This window comes from Bombina bombina, chromosome 2, assembly GCF_027579735.1.
Source record: "Bombina bombina isolate aBomBom1 chromosome 2, aBomBom1.pri, whole genome shotgun sequence".
Taxonomy (NCBI): Eukaryota; Metazoa; Chordata; class Amphibia; order Anura; family Bombinatoridae; genus Bombina; species Bombina bombina.
In genome coordinates, this window is record NC_069500.1 from 1,142,895,441 (window position 1) to 1,142,915,224 (window position 19,784).

Below are 19,784 nucleotides of genomic sequence, written 5' to 3' on the forward strand. Positions count from 1 at the left end.
ATAATCTGTAAAATGATTTACTAAAACAAGTCTAATCTTATTTTTAGAAAAAAAAGTACTCTAACAAAATAACCTACCATAGCTAAAAAATTAAAATTGTGGTTATTTTTCAGAACATAAAAAAACTCAAGTTTCTTCAACTATGCTTATGTGATAAAAACAAGTTGAAAATGTTGGTGTGGTGAAACTATTATATAAAGAGGTTTAGAAATTCATATGCAGTAAACATAATTTAATATACTGAAAATAATCTGTAAACCTTCACCTGCTGGTTTCTGGGGTTTTGATTACTTTGCTGGTTATTTAGACTAGCGTATGCCCTAAGTGCCATGGAGCATGAGGCAACACACACAACTTCACGTATGTCTGACTCCCTTGTCATAAAACGGGCAATCTTAAGTTTCATATTAAGTACCTGCAACAGAAAAAAGGCATATTAATCACATTTTTGGGGGGAGAAAATACCAGGCATTCATAAAAAAACAAACAAACAACAATGTACACTTTCGGCTAGATTGCGAGTTTTGCGGTATTGGTGAAAAAGCAGCATCATGGCTCTTTTTCAATACCGCTGGTATTACAAGTTTTGCAGGTTTAGCTGCACCGCACACTTTTTGCCTTCTTGAACAATGAATTCTCCTTTAAATGACGTCATCCAAGATGGCCTCCCTTGAATTCCAATTGGCAGATAGAATTCTATCAGCCAATCGGAATTAAAGGTGAAAAAATCCTATTGGCTGATGCAATCAGCCAATAGGATTGAGCTTCAATCCTATTGGCTGATCCAATCAGCCAATAGGATTGAGCTCGCATTCTATTGGCTGATTGGAACAGCCAATAGAATGCAAGCTCAATCCTATTGGCTGATTGTATCAGCCAATAGGATTTTTTCACCTTTAATTCCGATTGACTGATAGAATTCTATCAGCCAATCGGAATTCAAGGGACGCCATCTTGGATGACGTCATTTAGAGGAAAATTCATTGTTCAAGAAGACGTCGATTGAAGAGGATGCTCCACGCCGGATGTCTTGAAGATGGAGCTGCTCCGCGCCGGATGGATGAAGATAGAAGATGCCGTCTGGATGAAGACTTCTGCCGGCTTGGATGAAGACTTCTGCCGGCTTTCGAGGAGGACTTCTGCCGCTTTGTTAAGAATGGATGTCGGGTCTTCAAAATCTGTAAGTGGATCTTCGGGGTTAGTGATAGTGTTTTTTAAGGGTTTATTGGGTGGGTTTTATTTTTAGGGTTTGGGCGGGAAAAGAGCTAAATACCCTTTTAAGGGCAATGCCCATCCAAATGCCCTTTTCAGGGCAATGGGGAACTTAGGTTTTTTAGATAGGATTTTATTTTGGGGGTTTGGTTGTGTGGGTGGTGGGTTTAACTGTTGGGGGGTTGTTTGTATTTTTTTTTACAGGTAAAAGAGCGGATTTCTTTTGGGCAATGCCCAGCAAAATGCCCTTTTAAGGGCTATTGGCAGTTTAGTTTAGGCTAGGGTTTTTTTTTTATTTGGGGGAGGCTTTTTTTATTTTGATAGGGCTATTAGATTAGGTGTAATTAGTTTAAATATTTGATAATTTATTTTTTATTTTGTGTAATTTAGTTAATTATATTTAATTTATGTAATTGATTTAATTGTAGTTTAAGGTTAGGTGTTAGCTGTGAAATAAAAATAAAACCTAAGATAGCTACAATATAACTATTAGTTGTATTGTAGCTAGCTTAGGGTTTATTTTACAGGTAAGTATTTAGTTTTAAATAGGTATTAGTTAGTTGATGATAGGAATTTTTATTTAGATTTATTTTAATTATATTAAAGTTAGGGGGTGTTAGGGTTAGATTTAGGGTTAGGTTTAGGGGTTTATAACTTTAGTATAGTGGCAGCGACGTTGGGGCGGCAGATTACGGGTTAATAAGTATAATGTAGGTGTCGGAGATGTCGGGGGTGGCAGATTAGGGGTTAATAAGTGTAAGAATAGGGGTGTTTAGACTAGGGGGTTCATGTTAGGGTGTTAGGTGTAAACTTAACTTTTGTTTCCCCATAGGAATCAATGGGGCTGCGTTATGGAGCTTTACGCTCTTTTATTGCAGGTGTTAGGCTTTTTTTTAGTCTCTCCCCATTGATGTCTATGGGGAAATAGTGCATGAGCACATAAAACCAGCTAACCACAGCGCTGGTATTGGAGTGCAGTATGGAGCTCAATTTTGCTCTACGCTCACTTCTTGCCTGCTAACGCCGGGTTTATGAAAACCTGTGATAGCAACGCTGTAGGGAGGTGAGCGGTGACAATAACTTGCAAGTTAGCACCGAGCCTCATAACGCAAAACTCGTAATCTAGCCGTTTACTAGTAAGACTTTTCAAAAACTTCATTTAAATCTATGAAAGAGCTCTGTTTTATTCAATATCTAGTTATTTATGAAATACTAGTGGGAAAGCTTACCCAGAGGGCAGTCTATTGTGGTAACCGAACCAACAAACCACCCTGCCATTTTCGGAAGGGCAGTCTATTGTAGTGACGGAACCAACATGCCATTTTCGGAATCCACCTAGATGCAGCGTAAGAATCCAGCTGGATGCAGCTTACGCTGCATCCAGGTGGATTCTTTCACAGCCATGCAATTTTTGAAATCCACCGGGATGCAGCTTACCCTGCCATTTTTGGAATCCCCCAGGGATGCAGCTTATGCTGCATCCATGTGGATTCCGAAAAAGGCAGGGTGGTGTAAGAATCCATCCAGGTGGATTCTTTCACCACTCTTTTTGCTCTCTCTCCCCCCTCTGTTTTGCTCTTTCTCTCCCCCTCTTTTGCTCTCTCTCCCCCTTCTCTTATGCTCTCTGCCCCATCTCTTTTGCACTCCCCCCTCTCTTTTGCTCTATATCTCCCCTCTCTTTTGCTCTCTCTCTCTCCTCTCCCTTTTGCTCTCTCTCCCCCTCTCTTTTGCTCTCTCTCCCCCTCTCTTTTGCTCTCTCTCCCCATCTCTTTTGCTCTCTCTCCCCATCTCTTTTGCTCTCTCTCTCCCATTCTCTTTTGCTCTCTCTCTCACCCCTCTCTTTTGCTCTCTGTCTCCCCCTTTCTTTTGCGCTCTCTCTCCCTCTCCTCTCCTCCCTCGCTCTGAGCAGGCGGACAGGAATCGCCGGAATTCAACCCGATCGAGTATGATCGGGTTAATGACACCTCCCTGCTGGCGGCCCATTGGCCGCGAGTCTGCAGGGGGCGGCATTGCACCAGCAGCTCTTGTGAGCTGCTGGTGCAATGCTGAATACGGAGCGCGTATTGTTCTCCACATTCAGCGAGGTCTTGCGGACCTGATCCACACTGTCGGATCAGGTTCGCAAGACCTTTGATAAATAGGCCCCTATGAGACTCTCTTCCTCCTATATTAAAGTGTTTTGCTTAGTCTGTTTATGTATTTATATTTTGTACTATTTATTTGTGTAATTGTATAACCATAGTCATGTGCCTTGTGATAAAGAATCCAGCAGCACTTTATAAATAAATAAGGATAACTGGTTAATTTTAAAGATTGCAAAATCGTTAACTGTGTCATTAACCTAGATACTATTGTGATCACTTGGTTTACCAGTTCTTTTTTTTAACTTTACCTCTCAGTTCAGTGTACATGAAATGAAGAATGTACCTCTTTCTGCAAGTTTTCGGCACTTAAATGTTTCAGTAATAATAGCAATGCATCCTCATATGTCCCTTTATATGACGCAAGCAGCGCATGACAAACCTTCTTAATCTTCTTTGCATGCTAAAAAAAAACAGTAATTATTTGAATAAATGTGATTTGTATTATCACAAAACATTTAATATGCAATTTATATATTATACTCAACACTGTCAGTTTTGAAGAGTTGCTTATAGTAATATTTGGAAAAAAAAACACAATTTATGCTTACCTGATAAATTTATTTCTCTTGTGGTGTATCCAGTCCACGGATCATCCATTACTTGTGGGATATTCTCATTCCCAACAGGAAGTTGCAAGAGGACACCCACAGCAGAGCTGTAATATAGCTCCTCCCCTAACTGTCATAGCCAGTCATTCGACCGAAAACAAGCCGAGAAAGGAGGAACCATAGGGTGCAGTGGTTACTGTAGTTTAAATTTAAAAATTACCTGCCTTAAAATGACAGGGCGGGCCTTGGACTGGATACACCACAAGAGAAATAAATTTATCAGGTAAGCATAAATTGTGTTTTCTCTTGTAAGGTGTATCCAGTCCACGGATCATCTTTTACTTGTGGGATACCAATACCAAAGCTAAAGTACACGGATGAAGGGAGGGACAAGGCAGGAACCACTGCCCGTAAAACCTTTCTCCCAAATATAGCCTCCGAAGAAGCAAAAGTATCAAATTTGTAAAATTTTTAAAAAATATGAAGCGAAGACCAAGTCGCCGCCTTGCAAATCTGATCAAAAGAAGCCTCATTTTTAAAGGCTCAAGTGGAAGCCACAGCTCTAGTGGAATGAGCTGTAATCCTTTCAGGAGGCTGCTGTCCAGCAGTCTCATAGGCTAAGCGGATTAAGCTTCTTAGTCAAAAAGAAAAAGAGGTTGCCGAAGCCTTTTGACCTCTCCTCTGTCCAGAGTAGACAACAAACAAAGCAGATGTTTGACGAAAATCTTTAGTAGCTTGTAAGTAAAACTTTAAAGCACGGACCACGTCCAGATTGTGTAACACAAGGATGGAACAACAATCTCTTGATTGATATTCTTGTTAGATACCACCTTAGGTAAGAACCCAGGTTTGGTACGCAGGACTACCTTATCCGTATGAAAAATCAGATAAGGAGAATCACATTGTAAGGCAGATAGCTCAGAGACTCTACGAGCCGAGGAAATAGCTACCAAAAAAAGAACTTTCCAAGATAAAAGCTTGATATCTATGGAATGAAGAGGTTCAAACGGAACTCCTTGAAGAACCTTAAGAACCAAGTTTAAGCTCCATGGTGGAGCAACAGGTTTAAACACAGGCTTGATTCTAACTAAAGCCTGACAAAATGCCTGAACGTCTGGAACATCTGCCAGACGCTTAACTAGCTGACAATCCTTTTTCCAAACCTTCTTGGAGAAAAGATAATATCCTAGCAATCCTGACCTTACTCCATGAGTAACCCTTGGATTCACACCAATAAAGACATCTATGCCATACCTTATGGTAAATTTTCCTGGTGACAGGCTTTCGTGCCTGTCTTAAGGTATCAATAACTGACTCGGAGAAGCCACGCTTTGATAAAATCAAGCGTTCAATCTCCAGGCAGTCAGCCTCAGAGAAATTTGATTTGGATGGTTGAAAGGACCCTGAAGTAGAAGGTCCTGTTTCAGAGGCAGAGACCATGGTGGAAAGGATGACATGTCCACTAGATCTGCATACCAGGTCCTGTGTGGCCACGCAGGTGCTATCAGAATCCCCAATGCTCTCTCCTGCTTGATCTTGGCAATCAGTCGAGGGAGCAGAGGAAACGGTGGAAACACATAAGCCAGGTTGAAAGACCAGGGCGCTGCTAGAGCATCTATCAGTGTCGCCTTGGGATCCCTGGACCTGGATCCGTAACACGGAAGCTTGGCGTTCTGGTGAGATGCCATGAGATCCAGTTCTGGTTTGCCCCAACGATGAATCAGTTGTGCAAATACCTCTGGATGGAGTTCCCACTCTCCTGGACTTAGAAAATCCACCTCCCAGTGCTCTACACCTGGGATATGGATAGCTGATAGGTGGCAAGAGTGAATCTCTGCCCAGCAAATTATTTTTGAAACTTCTAACATCTCTAGGGAACTTCTCGTTCCCCCTTGATGGTTGATGTTGGCTACAGTCGTGATGTTGTCCAACTGAAATCTGATGTACCTCAGAGTTGCTAACTGAGGCCAAGCCTGAAGAGCCTTGAATATTGCTCTTAGTTCCAGAATATTTAATGGAAGGAGAGACTCCTCCTGAGTCCACGATCCCTGAGCCTTCAGGGAGTTCCAGACTGCACCCCAACCTAGAAGGCTGGCATCTCTCGTAACAATTGTCCAATCTGGCCTGCGAAAGGTCATACCTTTGGACAGATGGACCCGAGATAGCCACCAGAGAAGAGAATCCCTGGTCTCTTGGTCCAGATTCAGTTGAGGAGAGAAATCTGTGTAATCCCCGTTCCACTGACTGAGCATGCATAGTTGCAGCGGTCTGAGATGTTGAGATGTAAGCGTGCAAATGGCACTATGTCCATTGCCGCTACCATTAAGCCGATTACTTCCATACACTGAACCACCGAAGGGCGCGGAATGAAATGAAGAACCCGGCAGGAATTTAGAAGCTTTGATAACCTGGACTCCGTCCGGTGAATTTTCATTTCTACAGAATCTATCAGAGTCCCTAGAAAGGAAACTCTTGTGAGTGGGGATAGAGAACTCTTTTCCTCGTTCACTTTCCACCCATGCGACCTCAGAAATGCCAGTACTACGTCTGTATGAGACTTGGCAATTTGGAAGTTTGACGCCTGTATCAGGATGTCATCTAAATAAGGGGCTACTGCTATGCCCCGCGGCCTTAGGACTGCCATAAGCGACCCTAGAACCTTTGTAAAGATTCTTGGGGCTGTAGCTAATCCCAAGGGAAGAGCTACAACTGGTAATGCCTGTCTTGAAAGGCAAACCTGAGAAACCGATGATGATCTTTGTGTATCGGAATGTGAAGATAAGCATCCTTTAGATCCACTGTAGTCATATATTGACCCTCCTGGATCAGTGATAGGATGGTACTAATAGTTTCCATCTTGAACGATGGAACTTTGAGGAATTTGTTTAAGATCTTTAGATCCAAAATTGGTCTGAAGGTTCCCTCTTTTTTGGGAACCACAAACAGATTTGAGTAAAAACCCTGTCCCTGTTCCTCCTTTGGAACTGGATGGATCACTCCCATAACTAGGAGGTTTCGTACACAGTGTAAGAATGCCTCTCTCTTTATCTGGTGTGCAGATAATTGTGAAAGGGGAAATCTCCCTTTTTAGGGGGGAAGCTTTGAAGTCCAGAAGATATCCCTGGGATATAATTTCCAATGCCCAGGGATCCTGAACATCTCTTGCCCATGCCTGGGCGAAGAGTGAAAGTCTGCCCCCTACTAGATCCGTTCCCGGATAGGGGGCCGTTCCTTCATGCTGTCTTAGAGGCAGCAGCAGGCTTTTTTACCTGCTTACCTTTTTCCCAAGTCAGGTTTGGTCTCCAGACCGTCTTGGATTGAGCAAAAGTTCCCTCTTGTTTATTATTAGAGGAAGTTGATGCCGCACCTGCCTTGAAGTTTTGAAAGGCACGAAAATTAGACTGTTTGGCCCTAGATTTGGACCTGTCCTGAGGAAGGGCATGACCATTTCCTCCAGTGATATCAGCAATAATCTCCTTCAACCAGGCCCGAATAGGGTCTGCCCCTTGAAGGGAATGTTAAGCAGCTTAGATTTTGAAGTCACGTCAGCTGACCATGATCTAAGCCATAGCGCTCTGCGCGCCTGTATAGCAAAACCAGAATTCTTAGCCGTTAGTTTAGTCAAATGAACAATGGCATCAGAATAAAAGAATTGGCTAGCTTAAGTGCTCTAAGTTTGCCAAGTATGTCATCCAATGGAGTCTCTACCTGTAAAGCCTCTTCCAGAGACTCAAACCAGTACGCCGCAGCAGCAGTGACAGGGGCAATGCATGCAAGGGGCTGTAGGATAAAACCTTGTTGAATAAATATTTTCTTAAGGTAACCTCTAATTTTTTATCCATTGGATCTAAAAAAAGCACAACTGTCCTCGACAGGGATAGTAGTACACTTTACTAGAGTAGAAACTGCTCCCTCCACCTTAGGGACTGTCTGCCATAAGTCCCGTGTGGTGGCGTCTATTGGAAACATTTTTCTAAAAATAGGAGGGGAAGAGAACGGCACACCTGGTCTATCCCATTCCTTATTAATAATTTCTGTAAACCTTTTAGGTATTTGGAAAAACATCAGTACACACCGGCACTGCAAAGTATTTATCCAGTCTACACAATTTCTCTGGCACTGCAATGGTATCACAGTCATTCAGAGCAGCTAAAACCTCCCTAAGCAACATGCGGAGGTGTTCAAGCTTAAATTTAAATGTAGAAATATTAGAATCAGGTATCTTTCCTGAGTCATTAACATCACCCACTGACTGAAGCTCTCTTTCCTCAGCTTCTGCATATTGTGAGGCAGTATCAGACATGGTTCTTAAAGCGTCAGTATGCTCTGCATTTTGTCTCACCCCAGAGCTATCTCGCTTACCTCTAAGTTCAGGTAGTCTGGCTAATACCGCTGACAGTGTATTATCCATGACTGCCGCCATGTCTTGTAAAGTAAACGCTATGGGCGCCCTAGATGTACTTGACGCCATTTGAGCGTGAGTCCCTTAAGCGGGAGTCAAAGGGTCTGACACGTGGGGAAAGTTAGTCGGCATAACTTCCCCCTCGTCAGATTCCTCTGGTGATAAATTTTTTAAAGACAGAAAATGATCTTTATTGCATAAAATGAAATCAGTACATTTGGTACACATTCTAAGAGGGGGTTCCACCATGGCTTTTAAACATAATAAACAAGGAGTTTCTTCTATGTCAGACATGTTTATACAGACTAGCAATGAGACTAGCAAGCTTGGAAAACACTTTAAATCAAGTTAACAAGCAAATATAAAAAATGGTACTGTGCCTTTAAGAGAAACAAATTTTGTCAGAATTTGAAAAACAGTGAAAAAATGCAGTAAATCAAACGAAATTTTTACAGTGTGTATAATAGACTAACAGAGCATTGCACCCACTTGCAAATGGATGATTAACCCCTTAGTTCAAAAAACGGATCAAAAAAACGAAATAGACGTTTTTTAACAGTCACAACCAACTGCCACAGCAAGCTGTGGCCCTACCTTCCCCAATAAACGACTTTGGAAAGCCTTTGGGCCCTTTAGAGATGTCCTATAGCATTCAGAGGGCCTTTGAGGGAAGCTGGATGTCACAGTTTGTAATTTTAACTGCACCAACTGTAACTTTTATACTACAACAGTGGAAAGCCTCAGGAAACTGTTTCTAGTCAAAATTTAAGCCAGCCATGTGGAAAAAACTAGGCCCCAATAAAGTTTTATCACCAAAGCATATATAAAAACGATTAAACATGGCAGCAAACGTTTTATATTGCAATATCATAACTAGGGTATTACCCCTGGGAGTAAGCATGATACCAGTCGTTATTAAATCACTGTATTCAGGCTTAACTTACATTAATCCGGTATCAGCAGCATTTCCTAGTGTTTTCCATCTCTAGAAAAAATTATAACTGCACATACCTCATAGCAGAATAAACTGCACGCCATTCTCTCGCTGAAGTTACCTCATCTGTGTAATCCCCTCAGACATATGTGAGAACAGCAATGGATCTTAGTTACAACCTGCTAAGATCATAGAAACCTCAGGCAGATTCTTCTTCTATTTACTGTCTGAGATAAAATAGCACAACTCCGGTACTATTTAAAAATAACAAACTTTTGATTGAAGAAAAGAAACTAGCTATATTTAACCACTCTCTCCTACAACATCCTTGCTTGTTGAGAGTTGCAAGAGAATGACTGGGTATGACAGTTAGGGGAGGAGCTATATTGCAGCTCTGCTGTGGGTGTCCTCTTGCAACTTCCTGTTGGGAATGAGAATATCCCACAAGTAATGGATGATCCGTGGACTGGATACACCTTACAAGAGAAATTATATTAGTACTAGGGTGACCATATTGCCGCTTTAAAAAGGTACACATATGAAAAATACATATGACAGGGCTGTTTAAATAAATGTTTTGTATAAGAACCCTGACATATGTATTTTTCATATGTGTTCCTTTTAAAAGCAGCAATATGGTCAGCCTAATTAGTACTAAATTGATAGTTATTAAAGTACACAAAATCTGCAGTGGTAGGCTATATGCCCTGAATGTCACAAGTGATGTCAAATACTAATTTTAGGATCCTTTAAGCATTTAAGACTGTAGACATAAATGACGTTTATGCAAAAAGAAGCAGTAAGGTATAATAATAGGGCATCTTGTGAGTTTACCTCTTGTACAATTCAACAATCTATCTGTCTATCTATCTGTCCATTTATCTCTCTGGGTGTCTTGCAAAAACATCCTCTCAGATTACACACCAGAGTTATATTTGAAACCAATTACTCATGTTAGGGTGAAAGATACAATGACATGGATCAATAATTCAGTGTACTGGAAGGTATAGAACTGTGCAGATACTGAGCCAGATTACAAGTGGAGCTATATTTAATGCTTCCGCTCACATGCTAACTCCATGCTAACTTTTTGTACTCATCGGCTAGCGCTCGTATTACAAGTTGAAAGTAAAAAGTTTTGTTCGCACCTGCCTTTTTTTTTTTAACACCTGAGACCTCATATCTTTTTTTTAAATATTTTTTTTTAAATAGTGTTATTATGAGTGTGAACTTTGTAATATATTTTTGATGTGCTTTGTGACACTTTTTTGTTTTGCAAAACATTTCACCAGAGCTCTGGGGACACGGTATTCATTCTAGCGTACTCACACGTTTGCATTTACTTTCAATTTGTAAAACGAGCAGTAAACCCGATGCACGCAAACAGATGCAATAAACCCCTTTTTGCTTGCGTGTAACTGTTAGCACGCTGCTTGTAATCTGGCCCACTATAAATAACCACTTTGAGAAGACTAAGATTTAAATTGCATCAGTTTTCTAATACTTTAAACTTCTCACTGAAAGAAATAACAATTTTTTTAAAAGATTTCAGTAATAAATGTGCACATTTATTACATGGTAGTCCCCATTTTGGGCTATATTCCGAGTGGTGAACTGTTGTGCGCGAGCAAAAAAGGCGTATATTGTGGCTCCTTGCACACTTCGGAAGTATCGCATGTATTACGAGTTGAAAGAAAATGCGTTCGCTTGAGCACAATTTAATTTAATGAGCGTCTGGTTAGTGCATCTTCTGAGCTCTGGTTAACTATTAAGCTCGAATAAAAAGTGTCACAAAACATCAAAAATACAAGTACAGTTACACTCATAATAACACTATCTAATAAAAATTATTTAAAAAAAATATTGCATAAAAAGGACTTAAGGATATGAGGTCATGGAAAGGTATGAAAAGGTATTTAACATAGGTCATAGGCAGTTAACCCCAGACAGGTCTGGGTGCAAGAACCATAGGGAAAATTACAAAAAAAATTAATACAACACACAGAGAAAGTCCAGCACTCACTTACAATTTTAAATTTAATTTTTTTTGTAATTTTCCCTATGGTTCTTGCACCCAGACCTGTCTGGGGTTAACTGCCTATGACCCTGGGGACAGCACAGGGCTGAGCATGTTACAGGGTCATGGGATGTGTACCCGGTCCGGTGTGAGAGTGCAATCCCCTTCCGTGTTTTGTATATGTCTGGGGTGATTACATAAGCCTGTGCACCCTTCCCTTGTTCCCAGTTTGTTTGGATTTGAGAGCTTGCATTGTGTGGCTGTTTTAGGGTCTCAGGTATTGGAAAGGACCTTGACGTGGTACCTGAGCTTGTCCCATTTGGCCAGATGCGGTAACTAACCTCTCAATTTTTGCTTTTAAATCTTAGCTGAGAGCTTGTAAGTGAGTGCTGGACTTTCTCTCTGTGTTATATATATACTGTATATATATATATATATATATATATATATATATATATATATATATATATACACCTATATATAATTATATAAATATATATTTTAAAAAAAACATCAGACATATTTAGAAATATGTCATTTAGAATAAATAGATCATATTCTGTTATGTGAAGAACATTGGAATGTGAAGTATTTCATGTCGGGTTAGAGCACTTAGTTAAACGCGATTAGGTTTGCGCACAAGTAAGGGTGTTAGGATTTTTCCCCACTTTTCATGCTCCAGTCTAAGGGGGAATACGTTAACGCAGTCCCGATATTCGACTTCGGCTTTTTTCACTCGCTGTGATAGTACGCATGCCAAAACTTTTTTACTTTCAACTTGTAATACACACAATCTGGGCGTGGCCTAAGAGGAACGTGTGTGGTCTAACACAGAGCTCAGTACTCATAGTAGCAGTTTGAGATATACCGCAGGGGATACCTAGTATCTGCACTGGGGATTGCTATAGAAGGGATTGAATACTAATATAGCGTCTTAACCTTTTTGAAATTGCGATATGCATTTTTGTGATTGGTAAAATCAGGCTAAGGCAGTATGAAAAACTGCATAGTTATAACACCACATAGTTAGTACGCTTAGGAGTATGCTAGCTATTCCCTCATTATAGTGAGATACATCAATGTTGAATATGATTAAAATCTCACAAAGCATTTCACTACCAGTGTGTCGCACTGTATACTATTGAATGTGTGTGAATCTGTGTGTATTGAGTTAATCTATTCCAATTTAACTATAGGAAACTAGCTAGAAATTGGCTGACTTTGTTCAATCAAAGCAGTATGCAGGCAGGAGGTCACCTTTGAGTGCATAGGGTGTCTGCTATCAGATGTGAATATGATTTAACTAGCATGTATAATACTGAGATATACAGATAACCAACCGTCTGTCTAAGCTTTCCTATATTGAATATTGAATATAACTAATGACCCACACTACCCCTAGGTCCACACGGCCCTCATGTTTTTAATTGGTAAGACACCAATTTGGGATTAGTGATGAGTTGGGATGTGCACATACCCATCTCTGACATCCATTTTAGTGTCTTATACACTGTTTTTTGTCCATTTGCATATATGTTAATAAAGTGTTTTTTTGTTTTTTTTTAAACCTATATATTTGATACACACAATCTACATGACGCGCACAGAAAGCCTCCGTCTAGTGGAGTTAGCTGAGTTAACACGTGAGCAGGAGCACAGAGTGCCACTCCACTCATTATCTAGCCCTTTATGAGACAAGTAATAAACTCTTGAAAATTAGAGTAAATTGTTCCACTTACAACATTTTTGAAGCGTTGGTGACCTTCGTAGGAATTTACATGAAAGCCGTACACTCTGAGTACATCATTCTCCTGACCTGATGTCAGTACTACATTTACTTTGCTTCCAAGGGTATTAAGAATGAACAAATGCAAAAAATAGGTTTGAGGAGGGCTCAGTCCTTCATCAGACACAAGCAAAAAATGTGGGCAGTTGTCTTTAAGAAATACGTTCCACTGTGCAGACTCAAAGTTTGAGTATTCTGTATGTATAGATGTATGAGTGTTAACTTTCAGGTGAAGTATGAGCTGTGCACGCATCATCAATATATCAGGTTGATCAAAATACAAATATTCTGCCTCCTATGGAATAAAAATATAAAAAAGCATAATAAATAATAATAATAAACACAAGAATGAGCCAAGTGTTCTTGCCACCTAGATTCAGAAATATCCCCTCCCTTGGAAAAAAGCATAGTACAAAATTACAACTTATTGCAAACATTGATATAGATAACACTCCTGGCCTTGTAGTCCTATTTATTAGCCACATACCATATCAGACCTTACTGGTTCATCAGCTAGCAATAATGAATCATAAAACCCCCTGACCCTTCGCCTCATACCCAAATCACACTTTGCATTAGAACCTACTCTTGAAACCGCTCTATGAGTAAAAATCAGATCAGATCTCTGTTACTACAGTTTACCTCCATCTAATTATAGTAAAAATTCTACATTATGAAGGTACTTATTAAAATAATACCGGTAACATATACATTGTCTACGGATACATCTAACACCAAAAAAAAGATAAATTATGCTTACCTGATAATTCCATTTCCATTGTGGGGAGGAGAGTCCACTGCTTCATTCATTACTTTTGGGAAATAAGAACCTAGCCACTAGGAGGAGGCAAAGATACCCCAGCCAAAAACTCAAATACCTCCCCCACTCTCCTCATCCCTCAGTCATTCTGCCGAGGGAACAAGGAAAAGTAGGAGAAATATCAGGGTATAAATGGTGCCAGAAGATAAATTAAATTTAGGAGTTAGGGGAGGGAGACGTGGACTCTCCTTACCAAGATGGAAATTAAATTATCAGGTAAACATAATTTATGTTTTCAATCTAAAGGGGAGGAGAATCCACGGCTTCATTCATTACTTTTGGGAAACATATACCCAAGCTTTAAAGGACACTGAATGAAACCGGCAGGGTAAAAAGGCGGACCCTAATCTGAGGGCACCACAGCCTGTAAAACCTTTCTCCCAAAAACAGGTTTTTGCAGAAGCAAAAACATCAAATTTGTAAAACTTTGTAAAAGTGTGAAAGGAGGACCAGGTAGCCGCCTTACATATCTGCTCCATAGAGGCCTCATTTTTGAAGGCCCAAGATGAAGCCACAGCTCTAGTTGAATGAGCCGTGATCCTTTGAGGAGGCTTATGTCCCGCTGTCTCATAGGTCAAGCGAATCAAGCTCCTCAACCAAAAAGACAAAGAAGTAGAAGAGGCCCTCAGCCCCTTGCGCTTCACGGAATACACCACAAAAAGAGGTGTAGACTGTCTGAAATCCTTCGTAGCTTGAAGATAGAACTTTAAGGCCCGAACCACAATCTCTCCTTAGAAGAAGAAGGGTTAGAACACAAAGAAGGAACAATTATTTCCTGATTGATGTTACGGTTAGACACCACCTTGGGAAGAAACCCCAAACCTGTGTGAAGAACAGCCTTATCTGCATGGAAGACCAGATAAGGAGGCTCAAATTGCAAGGCAGCCAGCTCAGATACTCTGCATGCTGATGCAATGGCCAACAGAAAGAGAACCTTCCAGGACAGAATCTTAATGTCAATAGAATGCATAGGCTCAACTGGAACCCTTTGCAATACCTTAAGGATCAAGTTTAAGCCCCATCATGGAGCAGACTGCCTAAAAACAGGTTCTAGACAGAGCCTGAACAAAAGATTGAATGTCTGGAAGCTCAGTGAATCTCCTGTTCAACAAGACTGATAAAGCCTAAATCTGTACTTTTAAGGAACTGGCGGCAAGACCTTTCTCCAAACCCTCTTGGAAAAAAGACAGAATCCTGGATACCTTTACCTTGTGCCAAGGATATCTGTGTTTCTCACACCAGGACAAGTAAGTCCTCCACACCTTATGGTAGATGCAACGAGTGACTGGCTTTCTTGCCTGAACTAGAGTGTCAATCACACTTTAAAAAAAAACCTCTCTTGGCTAAGACTAAGCGTTCAATCACCACTCAGTCAGCCTCAGAGAAACGAGATTTTTGATGTTGAAAAGAACCCAGTTCCATCAGATCCCTGTCACAGGGTAGCCTCCACGGCAGAAAGGATGATATATCCACCAGATCCGCAAACCACGTCCTCTGCGGCAATGCAGCAACAATCAGGATAGCCAAAGCTCACTCCTGCTTGATTTGTGCCACTACACTAAGTAGAAGTGGTAATGGTGAAAAAATATAAGCTAGGCTAAATCCCCAAGGCACCACTAAGGCATCTATCAGCTCTGCCTGTGGATCTCTCAACCTCGACCCATATCGGGGTAGCTTGCAATTGAGTCTGGATGCCATGAGATCTATCTCCGGCGTTCCCCATCTGAGACAAATCTCCACAAACACTTCGGGGTGAAGAGACCAGGATTGCCTGCTGAGAAAGTCCGCTTCCCATTTGTCCACAAATGGAATGTGGATTGCTGAGAGCAAACAGCTGTGGGACTCCACCCACTCCAAAATCCGAGACACCTCCCTCATTGCTAGGGAGCTTTTCATTCCCCCCTGGTGGTTGATGTAAGCCACCGAGGTAATGTTGTCAGACTGGAATCCGATGAAGCTGAACGACCCCAGAGGAGGCCACGCCCTCAGAGCATTGTAGATTGCTCGAAGTTCCAGAATATTTATCAGAAAGGAGAGACTCCTCCCGAGACCAATTTCCTTGTGCCAATCTGGCACCCCAAAGAGCTCCCTATCCTGCCAGACTCGCGTCAATGGTCACAATCTCCCAGGATGGTCTCATGAAGGCTGTCCCCAGGGACAGATGCTCCGGACGGATCCACCAAGATAGGGAGTCCCTGGTCTGAGCATCCATGGATATCCGCTTAGATAGATCTGAATGATCGCCGTTCCACTGTCTCGACATGCACAATTGAAGAGGTCTGAGATGGAACCTGGGGAAAGGGATGACATCTATGCTGGAAACCATGAACCCGATCATCTCCATACACTGAGCAACCGAAGGGCTTGAGTAAGAATGAAGGGCAAGACAGGAGGACGCAATCTTCCTGCGTTGTTGATCTGTAAAAAATATTTGCATGGACATAGAGTCTATTTTCGTGCCCAGGAACTCCACCCTGTTGCTGGGAACCAGGGAACTCTTTTCTGAGTTGATCTTCCAACCCTGAGATTGAAGTAATAAAATAAGAGCCCTCGAATTATCCTCTGCAAGGCTGAACCACTGCTCCTGGACTAAGATGTCATCAAAATATGGCACCACAGGAATGCCTCTGGATCTGGCCACTGCAAGAACTGCCCCCAGAACCTTCGTAAAGACTCTCAGGCTGTCACCAGGCCGAAGGGAATGGCCGCAAACTGGAAGTGATGGTCTAGAAACGCAAATCTTAGGAACTTGAAGTGGTCCCTGTGAATTGGAACATGAAGGTAAGCATCCTTCAAGTCTATTGTCATCATGAACTGTCCCTCTTGAACTAGGGGCAGAATAGATCTGATCGTTTCCACTTTGAATGATGGAACAGCCAGAAACTTGTTTAAACACTTTAGGTCCAGAATCGTGCGGAATGTGTCCTCCTTCTTTGGAACCACAAAGAGATTTTAATATTACTCTAGACCCCTTTCTGCTCAGGGTACTGGTACAATAACACCTAGAGAGGAGAGATCCCTCACACAATCTAGGAAGGCCTCTCTCTTTTCCGGTCTTGAAGACAGGTTTGACAGGAGGAATCTGCCCCTGGGCGGATGGGACCTGAACACTATCCTGTAACCCTGGGTGACAACCTCCAGAACCCAAGGGTCCTGAATGTCCTGCAACCAGGCTTCGGAGAAGAGAGATAATCTGCTCCCTACTTGGTCTGGAGACCAGTCAGGGGCTGCCCCTTCATGCCGATTTAGCAGGTTTCCAAGTTCCCTTGGACTGATCTGCTTTCGCAATGGGCTGCTGGCACTGGGCCTTGTCCATGCAAAAGGGACGAAAAGTAGATCATTTAGGCTTCGCCTTCTTATCCTGCTGTAGGCATGCTCCCTTGCCTCCAGTAACTGTGGATATGATTGAGTCTAATCCTGGACTGAACAGAATCTTTGCTTGAAAAGGCAGGCACAACAGCCTTGACTTAGAGGTCATGTCCACAGACCAAGACTTTAACCACAGAGCCCTGCAAGCTAAAACGGAAAATCCCGAAACCCTTGCGTTCAGGGGAATAATTTGCATATTGGCATCACAAATGAAAAAATTGGCGACCTTCAACGCCTTAATCTTATCCTGTATCTTGTCAATGGAAGTCTCCCTCTCGACCATATCACACAGGGATTCACACCAATATGTTGCCGCTCCGGCAACCGCAGCTACAGCCTCTGCCAGTTGAAAAACAAACCTGTATGTTAAAACATTTTCCTTAACATGTTTTCCAACTTTTTATACATGGGCTCTTTAAACGACAAACTATCCTCGAGAAGAATAGTCAACTGCTTCGCAAGGGTAGAGATGGCACCATCCACTTTAGGGACAATCCCCCACAGCTCGAGTCCAGAATGGGGAACAGTTTCTTAAAGGAAGAAGAAGGGGAAAAGGAAGAACCTAATTGCTCCCATTCATTCTTAATAATAGACATCTTTACCGAAACCAGGAAGGTCTGAGGCACCACCCTGTCCTTGTATACCTTATCAAGCTTAGGAATCGAAGGTTGCTCTGGAAGCTTCAGTTCTGAAACCATCAGAGTAGTAAGCGCTTGCTTCAGCAAAAAGCACAAATTCTCCATCCTAAACCTAAAGTCAGGCTTCTCCGCAGCCGGAGGGTGAGATGACACAGACTCTGACCCAAAAGGGGCCTCCTCCGAAGAGTCAGAGTGGGCCTTGTCATCGTATAACGCTGCTGATATTTTCATAGGCGTAGACAACCCCTGGGCCGGGCCGCCATGATACACCCTACACTTGCACTTAGCACAATGTGTTAAGGCATGGATCACTTTCGATACCGCCGTTTGAAGTTGATCTGCAAAATCTGACGGCCAACGAATCTCTCCCATGGGAGTAATGGTTGGACCCTGGGGCGCTGCATGTGCACTCGGAGATAAAAGCAGGGAACGCACCTCCCGGGACGGGAAGCCCTCAGAGGTGGACGGCTCAGTAGTACTAGACATCCTTTTAGTTTTAGATGTCACAAATTTATCAAGGCATGTGGAACACAGTTCAGCAGGCTGATTTACAAGAACCTCCTCACAATACACACAGGAATGATACTTTGTTAAAGAGGGAGTACCCTTATGGACTAGGCTAGCTTAAAAAACAGGCACCTTTTTACTCCAATGGTCAGGGCACTCACCATCTCCTATGACCCAGACTACAGAAACCACTTTGTCTCCTATGCCACTGATCAACAGAGGAAGTGAAACTCACACCCGGTCACCTGGGATGCCTCGCAGGACTGCCCCTGCACTAAAGAGAAAACGCGTCAAAATCGTCCGTGCAAATACTCCCAGAAATCAACCTGAAGTTCCACCATTGCCAGCACATGGTGTTATTGCTGCACATAATGCAGCAATAACACAATAAACATTATTATGTATGACCCCTGTTCAATAATCCCCACACTAGGAATATTAACCCTTGATTCCATAAGATAAAAGACGCCACACTGTGACCCTGTCTTTTGTGTAATTAAATTGTATAAAAAATGAAAAGATCTTACCAGAATCAATGCCGTGGAACAGGAACACATCCCTTCAAGTGGGACAGGTAGAAGCATCGCTCCTGACATGGACTTGAGTGCAGAAAGCAGGCAGTGAAACTCGTCAACGCTGATTGCTTGGGGAACTGTTAATATGAGTCAGGATGGTTTCGCAGAAAGACTCTCCCTGCATCTCCGGACTCTAACTTTCATCCAGGCTCTCACTGAGAGGCTGACAGGACTACTTAAAACTCCATTCCCATTCCGAAGAGTACTACTCTCCATAAGAGACTACTCTAAATCTTCGGCACTTCTCTGCCATCCTCCTGTGACGAAAGGCAAATAATGACTGGGGGATGAGGGGAGTGGGGGAGGTATTTGAGCCTTTGGCTGGGGTGTCTTTGCCTCCTCCTGGTGGCCAGGTTCTTATTTCAAAAAAGTAATGAATTAAGCCTTGGACTCTCCTCCCCTTTAGATGGAAATAGGGCTGAGAGTTGAATGGTAGCTGTGATAAATTAAACCAAAAATCAGGGTTAACAACCTATCCTGAATTCAGGTATCATCTTTTATACTGTATGCATTGATAAAGGTCTGTTTGCAGGCCGAAAAGCGTTTGTGTGTATTTAGTCTTGTTAACACAACACACAGAAGAATTCTGGCACTCACTTGCAAGTACACAGCTTAGATTAAAATAAAAAAATGGAAGAGTTTAAGAATGCAGTCTAGGGAGATGTTTGTTTGATTGAGAGCTTGCATTGTTTGACTGTATTAGGGACACAAGATAGGAGAAATCTTGACATGGTCTCTGGGTTTCACCCATTAGGCCATATGCAAAAACTAACTCTTCCATTTTTTATTTTAATCTCAGCTGTGTACTTGCAAGTGAGGGACAGACTTCTTC

At 42.0% G+C, this 19,784-nt stretch overlaps 1 protein-coding gene across 1 annotated transcript in view; it reads right to left on the reverse strand.

The window, feature by feature from the left end:
• LOC128647449 (probable ATP-dependent RNA helicase DDX60) overlaps positions 1-19,784 on the reverse strand; it is a 1,088,706-nt gene that overhangs the window by 964,018 nt on the left and 104,904 nt on the right. The window contains exons 4-6 of the mRNA XM_053700235.1: positions 12,997-13,338; positions 3,640-3,756; positions 266-415 (exon numbers count right to left, since the gene is read on the reverse strand). Of these exons, the coding sequence (XP_053556210.1) occupies positions 266-415; positions 3,640-3,756; positions 12,997-13,338 (609 nt within the window). The remainder of the gene's footprint in view (positions 1-265; positions 416-3,639; positions 3,757-12,996; positions 13,339-19,784) is intronic.